The 21,096-nt window shown below is 53.9% G+C and overlaps 1 protein-coding gene across 2 annotated transcripts in view; it reads right to left on the bottom strand.

Annotated features, from left to right (window-relative positions):
- Positions 1-730: 730 nt before the first annotated feature.
- Positions 731-21,096, bottom strand: part of NCS1 (neuronal calcium sensor 1) — a 50,827-nt gene continuing 30,461 nt past the window's right edge. The window contains exons 3-8 of one of the 2 annotated variants that reach the window (XM_045082598.1): positions 16,076-16,214; positions 14,823-14,901; positions 13,554-13,642; positions 13,137-13,214; positions 10,877-10,994; positions 4,262-4,400 (exon numbers count right to left, since the gene is read on the bottom strand). In XM_045082598.1, coding sequence (XP_044938533.1) covers positions 10,896-10,994; positions 13,137-13,214; positions 13,554-13,642; positions 14,823-14,901; positions 16,076-16,214 — 484 coding nt within the window. In that variant the 3' untranslated portion in view covers positions 4,262-4,400; positions 10,877-10,895. Of the gene's footprint in view, positions 4,401-10,876; positions 10,995-13,136; positions 13,215-13,553; positions 13,643-14,822; positions 14,902-16,075; positions 16,215-21,096 lie in introns of both variants that reach the window. The other variant, XM_045082597.1, reaches the window with a different exon arrangement.

Here is a 21,096-nt window from a genome sequence, read left to right as displayed (position 1 = left end):
ACAAGTCAGGAAGCGTGTTTAATTGGCGTGACATGGAAGACATACATCAGGAGAGGAGGCCTGGGCACGCTGGGGGGCCCTTCTCCACCCTGAGGCCTCACCCCGCCCCCACCCGCACCCCAGGGCGAGGGCCTGCTGCTTCCCCAGAGACACAAACCAGTGGATTCAGACAGGACAGCACCCCAAAAAGAGGCTCAGAGGGGGTTGGAAAGGCAAACAGAAAGAAAACAACCATAGCCAGGAAACATTGCACTTTTTTTTTTTTTTTTTTTTTGGTTAAGAGTTGCCCAAATTCCTTTACAAAGTTGCAGGCACCAGGTCGGGGCGCCAGGACACCCCACGGCCTTCCACGGCCTTCCACCTCTGCAAGGTGCTCTGAGCCCCATGCTCATGCCCGCTCTCCACTCCTTGCTTGGCCCCCTGGGGCGGGGGGGCGGGGGAGCTGAGCAGACCCCTGCTCCCATCCAAGGGACAGAGGAACTGAACAAGGAGCCACTTGCCCCGAGTCTCAGAGAAAGCTGGTCTCTGAGTCAGACCGGGAGCGTATGGCCCTCCATGGAGCCCAGGACCCCTGCAAAGACCCCTGCAAAGACGTGGGTAAAACGGAAATGTACACGTTTCGGGACAAGGAGGGGGGAGGGAGGGCTGGAGGGTATTCTGTGTTTGTCCCAGTTCGGGGCAGTAGACAGAGCCTGAGCCCAGATGCCAAGACAGAAGATGGGACCAGCTGTTTATTCAACAAAAGCCTTTTATTCATTCAAAAATCAACCATTGGGTTTATTCTGCAGATATTAAAAAAATGGGTAGAGGGCCAGGCTTCCCATCACGGTGCCCTTATGCTAATTAACTTGCTATCCCCGGGAGGGAGACTTAGAAGAGGGAGACACGCTGCCGATAATACTCGGCTGAAGCCCAGAGCCCAGGTGAGATCGAAGCCCCCTCCTCTGCTCCCGCGCAGCTGGCCCCCTCCAAGCTCCTGTTTGGCCAGTTGGGGGCGGGGTGGGGGTGGGGAGGGGGCTCACATGCCTTTGCAGCTCCCCGCCACCAGGGGGCGCGCCTGCGTCCCCTTGGATTCCCCTGACTCGGTGGCAGGGCTGCGCTGGGAACAGGGTAGCTTTGGGCAGGGCTTTCAGTGGGCTTTTCTCCAGGGAGAGGCTGCCTCTCCCGGGGGGCCAGGGCACCCCCAACCTTCTTACCCTTAGAGGAAAGACAGGTTCCCGAAAGCCCAGGTGTGCCTGTCGTCTAGGAAGTTGGCTGTCAAACAGAAAAGCATTTCAGGGGAACGAGGACACACACGTGTTCCTAGACGTTACTCAGAATGTTGCCTGGTTACATTACCAGGAACTCTGGCATTCGCCTCGGTGCCATCAACACAGAGTGGGGAGGGGACGCTGTGAGGAAGAGGCCAGGGCCGCTGCTAGGGTCAGCAGAGGGACGGAGAGCCTGGCCACCAGTGGGTCTGGAACCCCCAGAGAGCAGCATGTGACCGCCCTGGGCCTCGGGTGGAAATCGCTGCTGGGGACAGAGGCCCACAGCTGCTCAGGATTCCAGATCTAGAGGCGTGGTGAGAGAAGGGGACAGAACTGTCCCTGCCCGGCAACGTAGGGCACAAATGGCCAGTGTCCAGCACCCCACCAGGAAGAAGGCTGGCCCTTCCAGGGGCTCCGGGCTGTCCCAGGGCATGGACCCAAGGTGCGCCTGAGCCATGGGTCCACAGGACACCTGTTAAGGCCAAAAGCCACACCCATGGCTCCAAACCAGGACAGAGGGCAAGAAGGTGAGAGGAAGGCCTCATAGGCAGATGCTCTATGGATGTCTGGGGGGGTGGGGTGGGGGCTGGGGGGGCTCCACATGGGTAACCCTGGGTAATTCTGAGCTACAAGTCCCTTACCGAGATGATGCCTCTAGCACAGGCTACTCGACAGCTCCTCCCCACTGGGCCAGAGAGGCAAATCGAGGCTCAGGCAGGAGCCAGAGAAGAAATGTGACATGGGGAAGGGCCCCCCTCTCCCCAACTCCAGCCCCAAGCCAGCAAGTCAATCTCCTGCCCTAGGTTCCTAGATCAGAGCTGGGATCAGGTGGGGAGTCCCGGGGCTTCTGAGCCAGTGGCCTGAGCAGGAAGGTGACCGCGGGGGCCTGGAGGGACCCCGCCTACAAAGTCGCCTGTGAAAATGAAAGCGGTCCTGGTACCCGTGGAATCTGGGGGCTTCCAGTGGAGGTGGAGGACAGCCACGGGCTCTGCTGAGCAAAAAGGGAGTCTGGGACTAGCTGAGCGGTCCGGCCCGCGGGAACGGACATGCAAGCCCCGCGCTGGCAGAGCCGTGCTCTGGGTTAATTAGCAGACGCTCTGGCCTCCTGGGAAAGTGCAAAGTGAAGACCAAGGACAATTCAAAGTGAGAACCAAGGGCCAGCTTTTCCTCTCCTGGGGCTGGGGTAAGCAGGGAGAGGACAGGCTGCTGACTTTGCAAAGAAGCAGGAATTCTAGAGTCAGATCTGGACTGAGGGAGGCTGCTTCCCATTCCAGAAGCCTTCCTTCGATGAGGTTCTCGGCCAAAAAGTTCTAGACCAAGAGTCCAGGAGGGACCAGGAAGAACTGCAAAAAGAGCCAGGTAGGTCGTCTGACCCCACACACCACAACTGCCATATCCGCAGAGACTTGTGCCAAGAGACAAAAGAGTGACTCGGGCCGTTCCCGTGTCTGCTGGACTCTGGCAAACTTAGCCACGACCGCAGAATCATAAACCGTAAAAAGCGCAGGTTTACAGTTAGACAGCGTCGGCATGGAGGAGGACCTTCCAGATCAAGCAGCCCAAGCCCTCCTGGCTTTGCAGCTCGGGTAGCCGGGGCCCAGAGAGGCTGGGGCTGCCCACAGTCACACAGCAGGGCCGGCCGCAGGCTTCCAGCCTCTGGCCTGAAGTCATCTGGCTTTTCTGATGGCAGCTCTCGGGCTATCCTGTCTCAGTGACTGGTGGGGTTAGAAGCTTCCTATGAGCACATGGGGGCCACAGGCTCTAGGAGCGGTCACTACTGAAGGGGACTGCCTGCGGCCTTTCTCTCCTGCCCTCCCTCCCAGCATCTGAGCTGAGAGGGTAGCAGGCAGGATGCTCTGTGGTCCCCTGGACAAGGCAGGCAGGCAGAAAAGCAAGTGGGAGAGAACTAAGTGACGGTTTTCAAAATATCCACCGCGGAGGGCGAAGGAGCCCTTCCTTCTGCTCACGCGCTTGCCGAGAGCGCCCCCCTCCCCTTCCCGAAGGGACCCAGTCCTCCTCCGCCGCTCCGAGGCCCCATGCTGCGGCAAACACCAAAGCCAGAGTCGCGAAACCAAAAGATGTCCCCTGTTCGTCCTCGGAAAAGATGCTGTGGACTCAGAGGAGGACACAGGCTGGGGAGCGCGGACAGGAAGCCGAGAAAAGGGGCTCAAGAGGAAGCATTCGGGCTGGGGGTGGGGGGGGACAGTGCATCAGCCATTTAAGAGACCTACCCTGCCCCCTCTCCACACATCAAGCACAGTATCTGGAAAAAAAAAAAAAAAAGAGAGAGAGAGAGAGAGAGAGAAAGAGAAAGTTTTTTGGCTTCTTGGCCACTGCCGGCCACCATCCTCCCAAGCACAGGTGGGCAGGGGGGCAAGGGCGTGCACATGTCAACGGTAGCCCCCGCATCCCTGGGAGCTTTGGACACGCGAGGCAGCAGCAACAGTTAACAACCAATAAATAAAAGATATCAATTCTATATGTATAAAAAAAACTCACTTTCCCCACAAAAAGCACAATACTGTTATCACACAAAAAAACCAATCTCATCATGAATCATCCTAGCCACGCAGGGGGTTTCCACTGCTCGAGGATGGAACGGCAAAGAGCGGGATCCGGCGGCCCCTCCCCCCGCCGCCCCGAGCGCACCGTGGCCGTGGCCCTGACTCCCCGTGGCCTCTCCGGCTGCCGAAGGACGGCCGAGGCGGGAGGCAGTGTTCTCTGAGGTCAACGCAAAGGTAGCCTTCTCCCCATCTGTCAGTCTGCACCTTCTAGGACAGAAGGTAGTTTTGTTTTTTGTTTTTTGTTTCTTTTTCAAGGTCTGTTTGAAATAAAAAACAAAAGCACACGCACAGGAGAGCGGGAGGGACCCAGAGGCTGCCCGCGAAGCAGCCGAGTCCTTGGTTTTGCAGAAGGCTTGAGCCTTTTCCGTTCCGTGTTGGTTTCTGGACAAGCAGAGGTGGTCGGCGATTGGAGCCGGTGGCTTCAGGCGGCGGTGGGTGCAGGGCAGGGGGGAGGCGAGCCGGGCCTCGCGGTTCCAGGGCAGCCCGGCCGGCTGTGGATGCGGAGAAAGGCTGGGTGGACACAGGAGGGCGGTTTTGGGGCGGAGGGGGCCTCACGGCTCGGAGGAGGTGAGTGGTTCCCAGGCATCTGGAAGACACGAGAAGGTGAGACAGGCCCAGAGCTGGCTGCCAGGGACGCACCCCCACAGGGCTGGGAGCAGAGTCAGCAAGGGGGCGGGGTGGCATTCTGTCAGAAGTCCTGAAATGTAAGGGGCGCACCCTCTGATCCACCATTCGGTATTTATCCTTCAGAAATAGATCAGGTGGGGGCACCTGGGTGGCTCTGTTGGTTAAGCACCTGCCTTTGGCTCAGGTAATGATTCTGGGGTCCTGGGATAGAGTCCCGAGTCGGGCTCCCTGCTCAGCAGGGGTCTGCTTCTTTCTCCCTCTCCCTCCGTCTGCTGCTCGCTCTACCTGTGCTTTCTCTCTCCCTCTCTCTCTGTCAATTAAATAAAATTTTTAAAAATAAAAATTAAAAAAAAAATTTTTTTTAATTTTACCTATAACAGGAGAATAAAAAGGAAGGGACCAAACTCAGCGTCCACTAGTGGGGAGCTGGCCGGACACCCAGGACACAGCCCAAGCATCACGTGACGGACAACTGTTGAGAACCAACGCATGGCGAGGCCTAGAAGCTCAGTGGGCTGAGTGAGCAGGGAAGGGCAAAGAACGCCCTAAGACCCCACTTCACACCCACTAGGATGGCTCTCCCTGAACACGGGGAGAGCATGTGGAGAAACGGGGACCCTCACCCTTGCTGCCGAGGAGGCAAGATGGTTGCATTTCGGAAACCAGTCTGAGGGTTCTTCAAAAAGTTAAACACAGAGTTAGCCCAGGAGCCAGCATTTCCACTCCTAGGGATCCTCTCAGTGGATATGGCATCTGATTTTGGAGGGATACAGGTGTTTTGAAACTAGACAGAGGGGATGGTTGCATGTCATCGTGAATGTACGAAATGCCACTGAATGGTTCATTTGAAAATGGTTCATTGGAACCCACACTTCCCCTCTGAGATGGGGCGTCCTGCTGGCTCCATCACTAGAGTATATGACTCTTGATCTCAGGGTTCTGCGTTCAAGCCTCACATTTGGTGTGGAGCCTCCTTAAAATAAATTAATATTTTAAAATGGTTAAATGGTTCATTTTAAGTTAGGTGAATTTCGCCTTGATCTATTTTTGAAAAAAGGCACGGAGGGCCATCCTGTCTGTCAGCGTCTCCGCCATCCACAGATCCTTTCCGTCACCTGCTCCACTTAAATCGCACGTCTCTGCTCTCTTGACTGCACGGGCGTAGGTGTCTGATCCAAAAGGGGCCACTTCCCAGATCTGTGTGACATGACCTGAAAGCATCATCTGGGTCAGTCGGAAACTAGGGGGCGGGGCCGTGGGGGAACAGCAAGGCCCCATGGGACCAGAATCAGGGGCCACCGTGGTAGAGGAAGGAGTCGTCACTCAGGGAAAAGCCTGCGTCCTCTCAACCTTCCCTTCCCGTGCCAACCCTGGGGCACTTGGCTGAGTGTCCAATCACAAGCTTTGCCTTCTGTGGCAATCTGCGAACCCTTGTGATCTGCAGTGTTGTGTTAAAACTGCAAACGTGGTGAGACTCATGAAATGCATTTAAATCCATGAATTCATGATTGTATATTAAAAAAAAAAAAGTCACCGGTCACCTCAAAATGACGTTGGGAAACCGACTCCTTTTGAACACTGAAAAGGAGGAAGAATCGAGTATCTATCCTGCCTTTCCAGATAAAAAGTAGGCTTTGGAGTAACCAGATAGTTGATGAGGGGAAGGTTTCCTGCATAGAAGCAACGAAGCCACCGACAACGGACAGGCTGCTTTAGGACGTCAGCTACAGAATGAATGAATGAAGTGGTCCTCACCAGTGCCTGCTGGTGTCACCAGACCTCACGAGCTACCTGGTGGACATACACAGCCCCACTTGGGAGGTGTTCTCAACAAACAACAACCAGACTGAGGGCCAGACAAGCCTGCAGATCCAGGAAGTACAGGGAACCGAAGAACATGTGAGAACCACCATGGGGGCACCATCCGTAAACCCCAGACGGACAACTCTACAGAAAATGTTTCTCAACATGTTCAGCAAGCCAAAGAATGAAGGGGAAACACAGACTAAAATAAATTTGAGAGACCTATCGACCAATTGCTACGGATGGCATTTACTCAGATTCTGATTCCAATAAACAAAACCCGTGAGGTAACAGGAAATGGGAATGCCAGCTACAGGCCGGGGTGCGGGGGTAGTAAGGCATTAGTATTGATTTTTCTACTATTATGGATTTTGGAAAGGATCGATATCTTTCAGGAATACATTTTGAAATTTTTACGTATGAAATGACAGAATGTCTTGAATTTGCTTCAGAGTAACTGCAAAATGCATAGGGAGGGTATGGACCGTACAAGACTGGTGGCAAATAGGTGATTCTTTTTTTTTTTTTTTTTAAGATTTTATTTATTTATTTGACAGAGAGAAATCACAAGTAGATGGAGAGGCAGGCAGAGAGAGAGAGAGAGGGAAGCAGGCTCCCTGCCGAGCAGAGAGCCCAATGCGGGACTCGATCCCAGGACCCCGAGATCATGACCTGAGCCGAAGGCAGCGGCTTAACCACTGAGCCACCCAGGCGCCCCAAATAGGTGATTCTGAAGGAGGGTGGTCAGGAATGAGATTACACCATTCGCTCCACCACTGCTTGGGAATATGAAGTTTTTTTAAAAATCCACTTCAAGATTTCAAGTGTCCCGCAGCACAGGACTCTATAAATTATGGCCCAGCTATACAACAGAATACTATGCAACTATTAAAAACAATTGTCTCAAACCACCTTTTTACTGATATAGAAAACAGGATCACCGTTTTGGGGTGTCTCCGAGAATTATGTAACAGTAACTTATCTAACAATTAGGATACATTAGGAATCTGAGAAGGCAAATCCATTACCAAAATGATGGAACACATGTTGGATATAATTACGACACAGTAGGTTCTAGGACAAGCCTGAGAAAAGAAAGAGGGCTATTTTGGGGACGAGCTATAGAAAGGCTGTCTGAAAAGCTTGTCATGGAAATAAAGTCACATCTCCTTGTCCACCATGTTGCTGTTGACACTCAGATGGATGTCTCCATACATGGTGTTAAGGAAAGCCCATGCAGACACAGCGTGACATGAACTTTGTGCCAAGTTGGGTAAAAGGCACTACAGATTTCTTTTCTTGGAGCACCTGGGTGGCTCAGTTGGTTAAGCATCTGACTTCTGACTTTGGCTCAGGTCATGATCACAGCAGGGTCATGAGATCGAGCCCTGCATCAGGGTCCACACTGGGCTGGAGCCTGCCTGAGATTCTCTCTCTCTCCCTTTCCCTCTGCTCCTTCCCCCAACTCCTGTGTGCTCTCTCTCTCTCTTAAAAAAAAAAAAAAAATATTTTCTAAGTGTTGAGTCTCCAAAAGAAAACATAAATGTTTCCTATAAGTTGTTCATAAAAAAAAGAAAAAAAAACAGCCAACAACATATGGTTATGAATTCATTGTGGCTGAGGAATACAAACACATATGTGTTCATAAAAAACCGTAAGGCAGAAACAATTAGGGTGATTGAAAAACAATCGTGTACCATAAAGAAATTAGTGACACTGTGTGAGTTTTTCTGGGGGGTGGATATATCAAGAACCTATGTTTGTACCACTTTTTCCATGGCCTGCGGGAGACAAAGCAGCATGTCACAGGACAGCTGCCAAGGAGGCCATTGGTGGTAATACACAAAAGAAGCTTCTGGGAAATGAGACAATGGATCATACACACCGTGGGGCTCAGAGCCACATACCGAGTGCTTCTAAGATCAGAGAAACAACTAGGATGATTCCTTTAGAAATTGGTTTGATTACATATCCCCAAGTGACCCAGTTACTGAGTATTAAGTTTTTGTGAGTGTTCCATTCCTTTTGAATCACTCTAGACCCAAAATGCTCACAGTGGTTATATCTGGGTTATACATGAAGGTTTTTAAAAATAAACTTTTTGTGTTCTATTTCAACATGTTGTCTAAGGTCTCTTCAATGGAAAAGGATTTCTTGTGTAAATTCATCAACAGCAGCAGCTGCCTCATAGAAGCCTCAGAACAGCAGAAGCCCCTGAAATAAAGCATCAGCAAATCAAACCTGATGATACGTAAAAAGGCTAACACATCATAGTGGAAGTGGAGTTTATTCTAAGAATGCAAGGGAGGCTCAGCATTCAGAAACCAATCAGTGCTATTCATTAGGTTAACACCCAAAAAGGGAGAAGAGGCATATGAACATTTTGATAGTTGCAGAAATTTTCTTCTATAAAACTCAACACTCTCCATGGTTATTTAAAAAAAAAAAAAGAAAGAAAACTCCTAGGAGGAGTCCCTGGCTGGCTCAGTTGGAAGAGCATGGGACTCTTGATCTCAGGGTTGTGAGTTCAAGCCCCACGCGGGGTGTAGTAATTGCTTAAAACAAATGAACATAAATAAAAACAACTCCTGGTGAACTAGAAAAGGAAACTTTCTAAATCTGATAAAACCTATCAACAGAAGACCTATACCAGACATTCTAATGATAGTTATTGGACTAACTGTAACTTAACTAATCTAACTAATAGTGAATTATTGAAAGCTATCCTGCAAGACCAGGAGTAAGACAAGAATGCTCACCATCCCTACTCCTAGGTGACACTGCACTGGAAGGCCCAGCCAGTGCAAGGAAGCAGGACAAAGAAAAAGATGGCAGAAGGACAAGAGAGGAAGAAATAAGGCATAGACAGTCCCAAAGAATTGAAGGTAGGTTCTTAGATTTGATAAGTGATGTTAGCAGGACCATTAGATCTATCATTAATAAACAAAAACCAAATGAATTTCTAGAAACCAGAAATAAACGGGAAATACAATTTTAAAAAAAACATTGACTATCTAGTGATAAATCTATCATAAGATGTGAAAGACCTTCTAGCTGAAATCAATAAAATGTCCTAGAGGAAAAATATTTAAGACCTAAATGAATGGATATACCATGTTCATGGATTGGAACACTCCACACAACAAAGATGCCAATTCTCCCCCAAACTGAACTGTTGATTCAACTCAATCCCAATCTGTGTGCATATGTGTGTATAGAGATGGATACATTGATCCTAAAAATCTATATAGAAATGCACATAGCTTAATGTATCCCAGGCACTCCTGAAAAAAAAACCAATGAGGGGTCACTTCCAAGATCAGATTATGAAAAGATGGATGCCTGCAATTCGGGTTCTCACTCTCCTTCCCTCCTGGGAAGCTCACCCTGTTGGAAGCCAGCAGCCCCATGCAGAAGTCCCCACAGTGACCAAGGCTGCCGATCCAAATGAGTGAGCTTGGAAGTGGGTGTCCCCCACCAAGACTTCAGATGACACTGCAGCCCTGGCCAGCAGCTGAGGCTGATCTAGGTTACTTGAGGCTGAGGAGTTTCCCAGAAGTTGAGTCTCTTGGTGCTAAACCTGGGACAGTCCCGGGGAAACGGGGATGGCTGGTCACCTGGCTGACAGCTCGACTATGTCCTCATGACTGACCTCAAGCCAAAGGCCCCCAGCTAAGCTGTGCCCAAATTCCTAATGTCCGATCTTTTCAGTGCCTATTTTGAGGTAACCTAGCATTCAGCAACAGATAACTAAGATGGTACTTCCTAAAAGGGTTTGGTCCCCGACGTCCATGCTCACCAGAGAAAGGCAAGCTAAAATTACAAGCCATCATGACACACACCCCAAAATGTGTGAAATGTCAAAGACAGGGAATATCCAGCATTGGCTGGGCTGCGGAGGAACTGGAACTCTGAGACGGTGCTAGCAGGGTCCAAAACGGGGGCCACACGGGAACACTCGAGTGGCCTCTAGTGGAGCCAATGCACACATAACCTATGTCCCACAATCCTCCTCAGATGCACACTGAGGGAACACCTTGTCCACCCAGCAGAAGGCCCATTCAAGAATGACCTTGTGGGGGTAGTCAACGCCCCCATTCCTCGCCCACAGCACGGAGGACAGAACAGAGAGAAAGCAGACAAAAGAGGTAGGGGAGAATCAAGAAGACAAAGGGAGACAGTCCTCTTGTGGCCACAGAGGCCTCTCCAGCCGCTACAACTCAGCACGTCCAGCAAACTTGACTGGATGAAACAGAAACCATATCTGAGCTACAGAGCAAGAGACCCGGCGGGGCTCACTCAGGGCTTCCACGGGCCACACACGGAGGGTGCACACGGCCCTCACTCCTCACCCTGCCGCCTCCCAACAACTGTGCTTTTCAAAGCGCTTCCGATCCAGGGACATTTCTACTTAAGCAAACTCTCGGGCCGAATTGGGGCATATAAAAATGACAAAGACAGAGGGGCTGTAGCTGATTGGAACTCCAGCTCCAGGCCACCTCCTACCAGCTCAGCTCCGACTGGACAGGCCCCAAGGACCCCCAGGAGACCCAGTGAATCCCAAGTGTCCTGTGGCTGGCTTCCCACCCACCTTCACCCCTAACTCCAAGCCCCAGTTCCCCCTCCACTCACCCCGGCTCTGGGCCCCGGACTATACCAGCCCATCATAGAGGGACAGTGCCTGCACGATGGAAGGGTCCGCCTTCGATCCTTCCTGAAACTCCTGCAGGGTCAGCTTCCCGTCGGCATTCTGCGAGCAGAGAGAGGGGGCTGAAGGTGAGGGACAACCAGCCTCCTAGGATAGGGACCTCAGGTCTGGACCCTGGAGCCCTGCTCCCCAAGTCCATCCCAGGACTGGCCCTGAGAGAGCTTCCAAAGTTAGGTCAGGAGGGAGGCAGTGTGGCTCACTTGGTAGGAGGAGTCAGGTATCAGAGAGACCCGGGCACTTCCTGGCAAGGTGACCTTGGGCACGTGACCCGGGGCCCCTAACGCCATACTTATCATTATCATTGCAATGAGTTCCCATAAATGGCAGTCAATCCCCAAGGGCTGAGAGTCCACTGCGTTTCTCTGGGGTTACTCCTGCAAGGGCGTTTAAACCACTCCCAGAGCAGCCCACACCAGATGCCAGGAGACCCAACAGAGCTCACAAAAAAGGACTTGAGTGGGTCCCTCGGGCTAACAGTGATTTGGACCAGAATCCCTGTCTTGGAGCATCTCTCAAGGAAACCCAGGAGAACCCGAAGAGACGGCTCACTGTGGGCCCTGAGCTGCACATCTCATGCATGGTCTCAGAGGCTCCTCGCGGCCGCCCTAAGAAGAGGCACGGCTCTTATTCCCATTTTGCTGGTAAGGAAACTGAGGCTCTGTCACCACCCCAGGATCCTATGGCTAGTCACTGGGGAAGGTAGAATTTACACCAGTCTGGGTGGGTGGTGGGCTCGGTTTCCCTACATAAAGGAGGTATGAGTCAGGGAGATTTAAGGAGCTTGTGGTCTTGCCATTAAACAGCATCGAACCATCCTGTACAATGTCAATATCCTTCACTCCACACGCTGTGGACGCATCTTTTGATCATCGCCAAGAGATCTGCACAGTCTGAACCTAGAGGTCTTCGCTGCCTCTCTGACATGTGCTGATCTCGGGCTCCAAGCTTTCCGGTCAGGCACCTGGACTCTGCCCACTGTCAGGGGAGCCTGGGTGGCTCTGTCGGTTAAGCATCTGCCTTTGGCTCAGGTCCTGATCCCAGGGTTCTGGGATTGAGCCCTCCATCGGGCTCCCTGCTTATTGGGGATGCCTTCTTCTCCCTCTCCCACTCCCCCTGCTTGTGCTCTCTCTGTCAAATAAATAAAATCTTTAAAAAAATAATAATAAATAAGCCCTCTGTCACTGCAATTTGTGTTCTTTGATTTAAAGCAAGCAATACTGGGTTGCCCTACTCTCACCATATCAAATTTCTAATAAAAACAAAGTTATTTCACTTGTTAAGAAGAGTTTGATATAAACAAGAATTTCTTAACCAGGGGGTCTGTGGCTAGAATGCAGCAGGTCTGTAAACTTAGATGGGAAAAAAAATGAGGTCTTTCTTTCTTTTTCTTTTTTTTTTTTTTTTTTTAGATTTTTATTTATTTGACAGAGAAAGAGAGAGCACAAGCAGGCAGAGCTGCCGGCAGAAGGGGAAGGAAAAGCAGACTCCCCACTGAGCAGGGAGCCCCATGCAGGACTCCATCCCAGGACCCTGGGATAATGACCTAAGCCAAAGGCAGACGCTTAACCAACTGAGCCACCCAGGCACCCCAAAATGAGGTCTTTCGAGTCACTAACTCGTAACTGAAATATAGCTTTTCCATCCACGATGCTAGTAGGTGACAATGCCCGAGAGAACCAGCCGCACCTGGGACCTGTGTCAACGGTGGGGGGTCACGGGCCATGTCACAGCGCATCACAGACACCTCGGGCATCACGAATGCCTGCCATCGCTTTGAAACTGGGGGGTGATAACACCCACCGTTACACCTTCTTAAATTTCATAAAGAAGCTTACAGAATGCTGTATCACAGAGTCTTTTAAAAGATATTTTGAAGGCTGTATTCCAAAATCATTGACTTCCTTTTTGATCCAATGGACATGACTGGATGCGCTGAAAACTGTTATTTGAGACGCCCAGAGACTTCTCCAGTACGCCCAAGGGGTCCAGGTCAAGAAGTAAAAACGGTTAAGAATCCTGGCTGCGGAAAGAAGTGCTGGCTTAACTTTCTTAAAACTCTGGCCTGCATGGACCGGCTCTGCATCTCCGAGGGTCTGCACGGCCCCCCCACCGCGGCCCAGGGCCTCCACCCCCGCCCCCACGCCTTACCTCCCCGGTCAAGGACCAGCCTCACCCGCAGCTCACCTTGTCCATCATGGCGAAGATCCGGTCCACCCTCTTCTCGGGGGTGTTCTCCTCCTCGGGGAGCTCCACGGTGTTCCCCTGCCAGAGAGAGACACGCTGGGCGCTGCGCTCCTGGCCATGCGGCTTTGGGGTCCCGGCCAAAACTATGCCCCCAGATCTGGGCGGGCTCCCCGTGTGGGCTGCTCTCCCCCGCCTCCACCCCTGCCCTCTCTGCCTCCTGCCCTGGAAAGCTCTGCCCCTCCCCCCTCAGCCCCACAGACACCCCAGCCGCCCGCCACCGCCACCGCCACCGCCACCGCACAGATGCGCAGCGACCCCTCTGCTGCGGGAGCGGACTCCCTCTAAGGGCCGACCAGGCCCTGTCCCTACACATGAGGCTCCTGCTGCCTCTCCTACCCCACAGGGCCCAGGCCTCACCACCATCTGGTAAATGGCGTCCACAATGTCCAGCATCTCGTTCCTGGTGATGTAGCCGTCGTTATCCAGATCGTAGAGCTTGAAGGCCCCTGCGATCGAGCAGCGGGGCGGAGTCACCCCCGCGGGGGGGCGGGGCCTGACAGGCTCTGTCCCGCCCCGGCCCCGCCCCCCAGCCCCCCATTCCCCCAGCATGCCGGGGAGCCCCACTACTCCTCCGCAAATAGGATTCACATCAGGACAAACAGGGACCGACAGACACACACACACACACACATCGACACAGGTACCATTTCAACTAGGGGTGTGTTTTTGTTCTTTTGTTAAAGGAACTAAAAGTAAAAAGAAGGGGGCTCTGGGCCTGCAGAGCTGGTCTCCCCACCAAGTGTCAGCCTCCTCCCCACCGAACCCACTCCCCTCCCGCAGTCACGGAGCTCCCTGCTAGGGGGTCAACTTAGAAAACAAAATAATATGCCCGGAATGGGGGTGAGGTGGGGGTAGATTTTACAAGAATAAAACCCTCCTTTATTCCTAAAAAAAAGAAGAAGAAGGAGAAAGAGGAAAGAGAAACCACTGTTTTCTTGTTGCCGGCGCCATGCAGCGTGAAGGCCCAAGAGAGCAGTGGATTCGGGCTCAGCTCTTTCCACCCTGGCTCCAGACTCCCTTTTGCCCCTGCCCGCTCTGCCCTGAGGCCTCGCACACGCTGTTCCCCTGTTCCACACACCTTCTCCCCTCCTCCCACCCACGCCAGCTGTCCCCCCGCCAGGCTCAGCTCCTGACCCCTCACAGCCCCGCGGGCTCCTGTCTGCTCACCCTCCCTTTCCTGCCTCCGTGGAGGTTTTATGGGATTTTTCAAAATCATGTCCCCAGGCTAGACTGACAACCACAGGAGCGGTCGCCTGCCTGTGTGCTTCTCTGGTGGCTCCCTGGCCTCCTTGCCAGCATTGACCGTGGCCGTGGCTGTGGCTGTGGCCGTGGATCTCTGCTGAGTGAGTGAGTAAGTGCATGAATGAGACCGGTCATCAAAACAGCGCCAGCGCCGGAACCGGGTCTTTTAACACAAAGGCTACACTACCTGCGGTCCTCGTGTACGCCTGTTGACAGCCCCATCTGTCCACCCTGCCTCGGTAAGCTGTGTTCCTCCTCCATGGTCACCCCCAGGGAAGCTCCTCTGACCCATAAAGGCAGGACATCTGTGCCATCTCTCAGCCCTGGACCAACAGCCAGGGCCCAGCCAGGGGCTGCCTAGCGGAACCCAGGGACAGGACTTACACCGAAGCTTCTCGTCCAGGGTTCCCCTTGAGGTCACCGACAGTGCCTGGATGAACTCGGAGAACTCAATCCGCCCATCCTGATGGGAGAGAGGGGCAGGGTGGCCCCGGTCAGTACTGGATCTCTGGTCAGGCCGGGCCCTGGGTGTGTGATGGGCGACGGGCAGGCACCAGATACCCACAACCGAAGGACAGACACCCAGGCAGAGAGGACAGGAGACAGGGGACAGGGACGGGGTGGGGGCTAGGATCACAGATGAATCAGGCCAGGCAGAAGGAACAGAAGAAAGAGTGAGGCCAAAGCCAGAGCCCAACTCCACATCTGATGGGAGAAAGAGCCGGAAGGTGCCGCCAATACACACACCCCCTCTCCGGGCAAGGGCCGCCTGGAGATCCCCTTTCCCCTTGGCCCAGAGCCCCAGGCTCCCAGACTTTGGAGGAGGGCAAGGCTCTAGATTGTTTAATCCCACCTGTTCGTTTTGCAAATAGGGAAACTGAGGCTGGGGGAGGGCAGAGCTCTTCCCAGGGCCAGGCAGTGTGACTGTCAGCCTGAGGGCACCTGGGGAGAAAGCCGGGGTGTGACAATCCAAGTCCGAGGGCCCAACAGGACAGAATGCGAAAACAAGTTACAGTAAATCCACCGTGAACACAAGGAAGCCTGGAAAAATACAGGCGTGGGACACGGTGCTGAGGACTGTGGGGGCCTGACAGTGGATCCGCCAAGATGAGACTCGAAAACACGATGCTCTGCGAAAGCAGCCGGGTGTGAATGACCGCCCCCCACCCTCAGTTCTGTCTGCTGCTCAGAGCCTCAGTTTCCCCATCTGCAAAACGGGGGTGTTCAAAGCACATACCCCGCAGGGAGCTGGTTGTAAATAGTCCACCTAGAAAGCTTTGCACACAGTCCAGGCTCGGTAGATGTCAGTGCGGATGATTCTAAATCTGGTTATTATCCCTGTAGGCATTTGCATTCTGTGCTTGTAAGAAAAAGGTCAAGGTATACATATGTGTGTGCGCGTGTACGTCTCCGTGGAGCAGGTGTTAAGTGTGTGCGTTGCATTTATGTGGGCACGAGTGTGCACACGCAGGCGTGTGTGCCTGTGTGTGCAAGTGCACACTGCGCGTGTGTGCGCGTGTGTGTGCCTTCTCCAGCAGGGAACGCTGGCAGAAAAGCGTGGGTGTGGAGGTGCGGCGGGCGCCTGCCGGAGGGAGGGGGCTCTGTACCGGGCGCGGGCCCGTCCATGCCCAGCTCACCTTGTTTTCATCAAACACGTTGAAAACAAACGTGGCAAACTTGGTAGGATCTCCAAATGGGAAGAACTGCTTGTAGATTTTCTGGAAGCCTGCAGCGTCCAGCTGCCCGCTGGGGCAGTCCTTGATGAAGCCTTTGTACCTAGAGGTAGCAGACCAGGCCAGAGAGGGGAAAGGAGACGCTGACATCACCCTCCTGCCAGCAGGAGGCTGTGAGCCCCGTGGGGGGTGTTGGGCTGCACTTCCTCTGCCTCTGGCCAGCTGGGTGACCTGGGACAGGTGACTGCATCTCTCAGAGCCTCAACCGTGCAAGGGGGATAAGAAGTACCATGAGAATGAACCCCCCTGCCTGTCCCCCAACCACGCGGCGGGGCTAAAACAAAACTCACCCGAACCAGCTCCCCAAAGGAGCGCTCTTACACCAACCACTCCCGCCTCCCCCACCTTCTCCACTGAGCCTCTCCTGACACCACAGAGTAGGCAGAGCCACCATATGGGGCCGGCAGCTGGCTCCTCCCACACGCCTGCGCCCCACAATATGCACACCCCCTCCCCCACCTTTGTTCCCAGGGATCTGCAGCTGAAGGACACGGGGAGCAGGGCAGCGAGCGCACAGGGTGCTCTGGTTTGTTCCAGCATCCTGCAGCCACAGAGCCCACGGACAGCGGCCTGGCTTTGTACTCCAAATCCCAGCTTTGCTCCTTGCTGGCTGTGCAACCCTGGGCAAGTGCCTTCCCGTCTCTGAGCCTCCATCCCCTCCTCCATAAACGGGGCCAGCTCCCACAGCTATCTTGTTGGGATCAGATGAGATGATCATGTAACATACTTATCCCAGGGCTGGGCATAAGAGATCAGCAGCAGCATGATCTTTAGTGTTATGAACTCAGAGGAGTTGTTGTAAAACAATTCATGAGTCGGCTCCTGTGTGTAGCTTAGCAACCCAGCTGGAGGAGGAGATTTCCCAGCATAAAGGGAAGGGAGCGAGCCACCAGCCATTATCTGCTCCCAGCCCTTCGCTCTCTGCGCCCTTCCCAGCAAACGCATTCTCCCGGGCCGCCCACGCAGCCGGTGAGCAGGGCTGCAGTTAAGCCCATTTAACAGATGGGAAAGCTGAGGCTCAGGAGAGGGACTTGCTCATCCTTGCAATCCAGACTGGAGCTGGGTGGAAGGCAGACACCGAAGAAACCAGATGCTCACAGACACCGGGTCGCTGAAATTCACCTGCCGCATTGTTCCAAGACCCTCCTGTCCAGGGAGGGGATTCCGGGCACCCGCTGTCCTCCTGCCCCCGGGGAACAATCTAACGGGCCTGGGGGGACACTTCACATGTAAGGACCTAAAGGGACACCTAGGAAACTCAGGGATCTACAGCCTCAGAACTGAGATCAGATGTGAACAAGAAAATAAGAGGGACTCCTGGTGGCTCCGTCAGTTAAGTGTCTGCCTTAGGTTCAGGTCATGAGCTTGAGTCTTGCATCGGGCTCCCTGGTCAGCACAGCGCCTGCTTCTCTCTCTCCCTCTGCTGCCTCTCCCTGCTTGTAAGCACACTGTCTCTGTCAAATAAATAAATAAAATCTTAAAAAGAAAAAAAAAGAAAAGATTCTTGCTAATGTATCAGCTGCTCCTCAGGCATGAGTGTTGTTGGGGTGCAGGGGAGGCTGGAAGATGGAATGTGGTGGGGGGCTTCATGCCTGGGGTGGGCTGAAGTGGGCGCCCATAGGCGGCCCTCCCATGGCGGCCCCAACCTCACCCTCCGCCTGGACCTTTGGCAACAGTCCCCAAGCCCTGGGTGCTGAGCTCAGTCTTCACAGCTGTTCCTCATGAGTCGCCTCTGCCCTGCGAAGTGGGCTCGCAGATGAGGCAAGAGGTCGGGCACCCTTCCCACCACCGGAACCAGGAAGGGACCCAGCCCGTGCAGTTCCCTCCCCTAAATTCTCCTTCCCAGCGGGGTGCTCTTGGTCCAAGCTTCATAGCCAGGCAGGACACACACACACACAGCCAGGGAGGAGCATTTCAAGGACAAGATCTGGTCCATGAGCCCAGGCTCCCTGGCCAAGACAGGTCCCTGGGCAGGAGGAGGGGAAGTGTCTGGTGCCAGGACTTGGGGGTCATGTGGGGGCCGGCTCCAACATCCCCAGATCCCTCTGGATGCCTGAGCTTCTCATTTCCCCCTGAGCTTCTCATTTCCCCCACAATGGGTATATGTTACTTAAATGATCCGCAGAGACTGTTAAAAACAATAAAGAGAAGACAAAAGCCTCCCTGGAGGGTCCCTGCGGGTGGCTCCTCAGGGGGCGGGCTCTTGGACTAGAAGGCGGTTAGCTCAGCGGCAGGAGCCCTCAGCAGGGAGAGCAGCTGCCTGAGCCCGCAGCGGAGGTCCTGCGGGGGTAACCCGGGACAGGCAGGGGCGCAGGAGGCCAGCCTCAGTGGGGAGCCTTCGGGGAGCCTGTCCAGTTCCCCCTGCAGAGGCCGTCATGGTGGGGCCCCAGGAAGCCCACCTGCAGGGGAGATGCCAATTAGAGGCTGCCCAATGGCCCGGCCTCCTCTTGCCGGGCACCTCCCCCTTCCACACTCAACCCCCAGGGCCTCGAAGGTTCCTCTGCTCCCTCAGCCCCCAGAGACCCCAGCACACCATGTCCTGTTTGTCTCCAGGTTGTGTCCCCGTCTGACTGTAATCTCCCTGACGCAGCAGTGCCCTGTGCCCAGGACAGGTGCTCGTGTACGATGGGGGTTCAGTAAATGTCTGTCCAAAGAGATGGATGGATGGACGGATGGATGGATGGACGGATGGGCATACAAACTGCCAGGCAAGGACAGAGGGAGGGCGAGCCCAGGCATCTGGTACCTCCCTGAGCCCCGAGGACCCTGGCCAGAACCGGAGAGCTTCCTTCAGATGGCTAAATAACCACGGATGTCCCCCTACCCTCTGCGACAGGGAACTGGGGGTCTCAGAGAGGGCGAGAGAGCGGCTCAAGGTTGCACAGATCATTAGCCGCAGGACCAGGGCTCAGACCCAGGTCTCCTGCCTGCCACCCACGCCTCCTCCAGCCGGTGGAAACACAAAGCACGTGCCCCCCAACCACTGTGCCACCCCGTCGTTCATCATTAGAAGGCGGGGGCACCCTGCCTCGCCGGAGCAGAGATGGGGGAGCTGTCCCAGACACCCTGGTTACCCCGACTCCTGATTCACCCTGTGAGTTGTCACAGCTCTGGGCAGGACTTCACAAAAGGGTCCAGTCCTGAGGCGCCGCCTACCCTCCAGCGGTGGGACACCCCACCCCGGCACATGCCCCCTCCCCACTGCCTGCAGGGCACCGGGGGTGGAGGGGGAGGGGCTGCTGCCTCGTGATGAAGTGCATGTCCAGGACTTCTGTCCCCAGGACGACTGAGCGCCGTGACCCCATCCCCCTCCCATGGCCAGGCCTCAGGTTCCAACAAGCCCAGGTCCCTTCCGCTCTCCTTTAGACACACAGCGGACGGGAAAGCTGTGCCAAGCCTGGCCCCATCCTGTCTCACTGGGAGAGGGACCTCGAGGGACCCCTTCCCTGCAATGCCCCTCAGTTTCCCTGCTGCTAAAATAAGTGACCCAGACCGGCTCTGGAGGCAGGGTTTCCCCACCACAGCACCTCTGACATTTGGGGTTGGAAGATTCTCGGGGGGGGGGGGTGTGGGCTGTCCTGTGGCCCTAGCCTCCATCTGCTAGCTATCCGTAGTACCTGCCTCCAAGTTGGGACAAAGGTGTCTCCAGACAGAGGCCAAATATCCCCCGGGTTCCTCTGGGAACCCCATGAGCTAGAGGGGGTCTGGCACCTGAGTCTTCTGTGCTCCTGAGTGACAGCTACTACCGGGGCCTACCGAGAGCCAGAAAAATGGCTACGTGCCTTCTAAGCCTAATTTCACCCCATGATCCCAATGAGCCCAGGAGGCAAGGACAATTATGCCCATTTTACAGATGGGGAAACTGAGGCTGGGGAAGGTTACGTCTTGCCCCGGCTCAGGGCCATCACTCAGCACCCCTTCTGTTCAGCCCTCACCTCCCCCCCTACCCTTCTGCCTCCCACCCACCTTTTCCTTCTCAGCTTCTATGTTTCCCTTAGAGACACGCCCCCTGGCCACTGCAGACAGTGTCACGCTCTGGGACCAACAGTCCCCGCAAGTCAAGTGTCATATGCGGTGGAAAGGAAGCAGGGAAGATCTTTTTATTTTGTTTATTATTACTAGCTCCATGCACTGAACATGCCCAAATTCCAAAATTTGTAAAAGAAGTTTACAATTTTTTTTTAGTTTACAATTTAGTTTACAATTTTCTTTATAAAAGAAGTTTTAATTTTTTTTAGAGTTTAAAGAACTGAAAAGGAAGGGCTCGGGCTTCCCTATTAGACGTGGCTCAATCCCAGGACCACCCTGGACCTGTGTGTGACCCTGGGCAGGTGACTTCCTCTTCCTGAGCCTCAGTTTACCGATCCATGATGTGGGAACCAACACAGCACCTACCCCCAGGCCCTGGGTGAGCTTCGGCAAATGGCAAGTGTGGTAGATGGCAAAGGACATCCTGGACATCTGCCGGACGTCAAGCTCCAGCCCCAACCTCTCCCACAGAGCAGAGCCCCAGATGTCACGGACACGGACCCCCCCCCCAGCCTGGCCACCCTGTCCTGCCAGGTGCCCCAAGGAGCAGGCTCCAGTGTACCAAGACCCCTGATGCCCTGTGCAGAGGCCACTCCCATAACAGCCTTAATGGTTAGGATAGTAAATTTCAGGTGATGTGTATTTCACCACATTAAAAAAAAGTAACTAAAATCATTACAGAATATTCTAGATCAGGTATAAAAATAACAAATACAGACACAGTTTGGTTTAAGACAGCATGCGATATAGAAAATCCTACATAATAAGAGTTGTTTATATCCACATAGATCCTTGAACCTCGAACACAATTGACCATCATCTGCTAAAAAATGAGCTACCTTTAAAAAGGGTGCTGGGGCGCCTGGGTGGCTCAGTGGGTTAAAGCCTCTGCCTTC

Source organism: Mustela putorius, unplaced genomic scaffold, assembly GCF_011764305.1.
Source record: "Mustela putorius furo isolate JIRA1106 unplaced genomic scaffold, ASM1176430v1.1 tig00000596_pilon_pilon_pilon, whole genome shotgun sequence".
In the NCBI taxonomy this organism is placed as follows: domain Eukaryota; kingdom Metazoa; phylum Chordata; class Mammalia; order Carnivora; family Mustelidae; genus Mustela; species Mustela putorius.
Note: the sequence above shows the minus strand (reverse complement) of the source record. Positions and strands in the feature narration are given on the sequence as shown.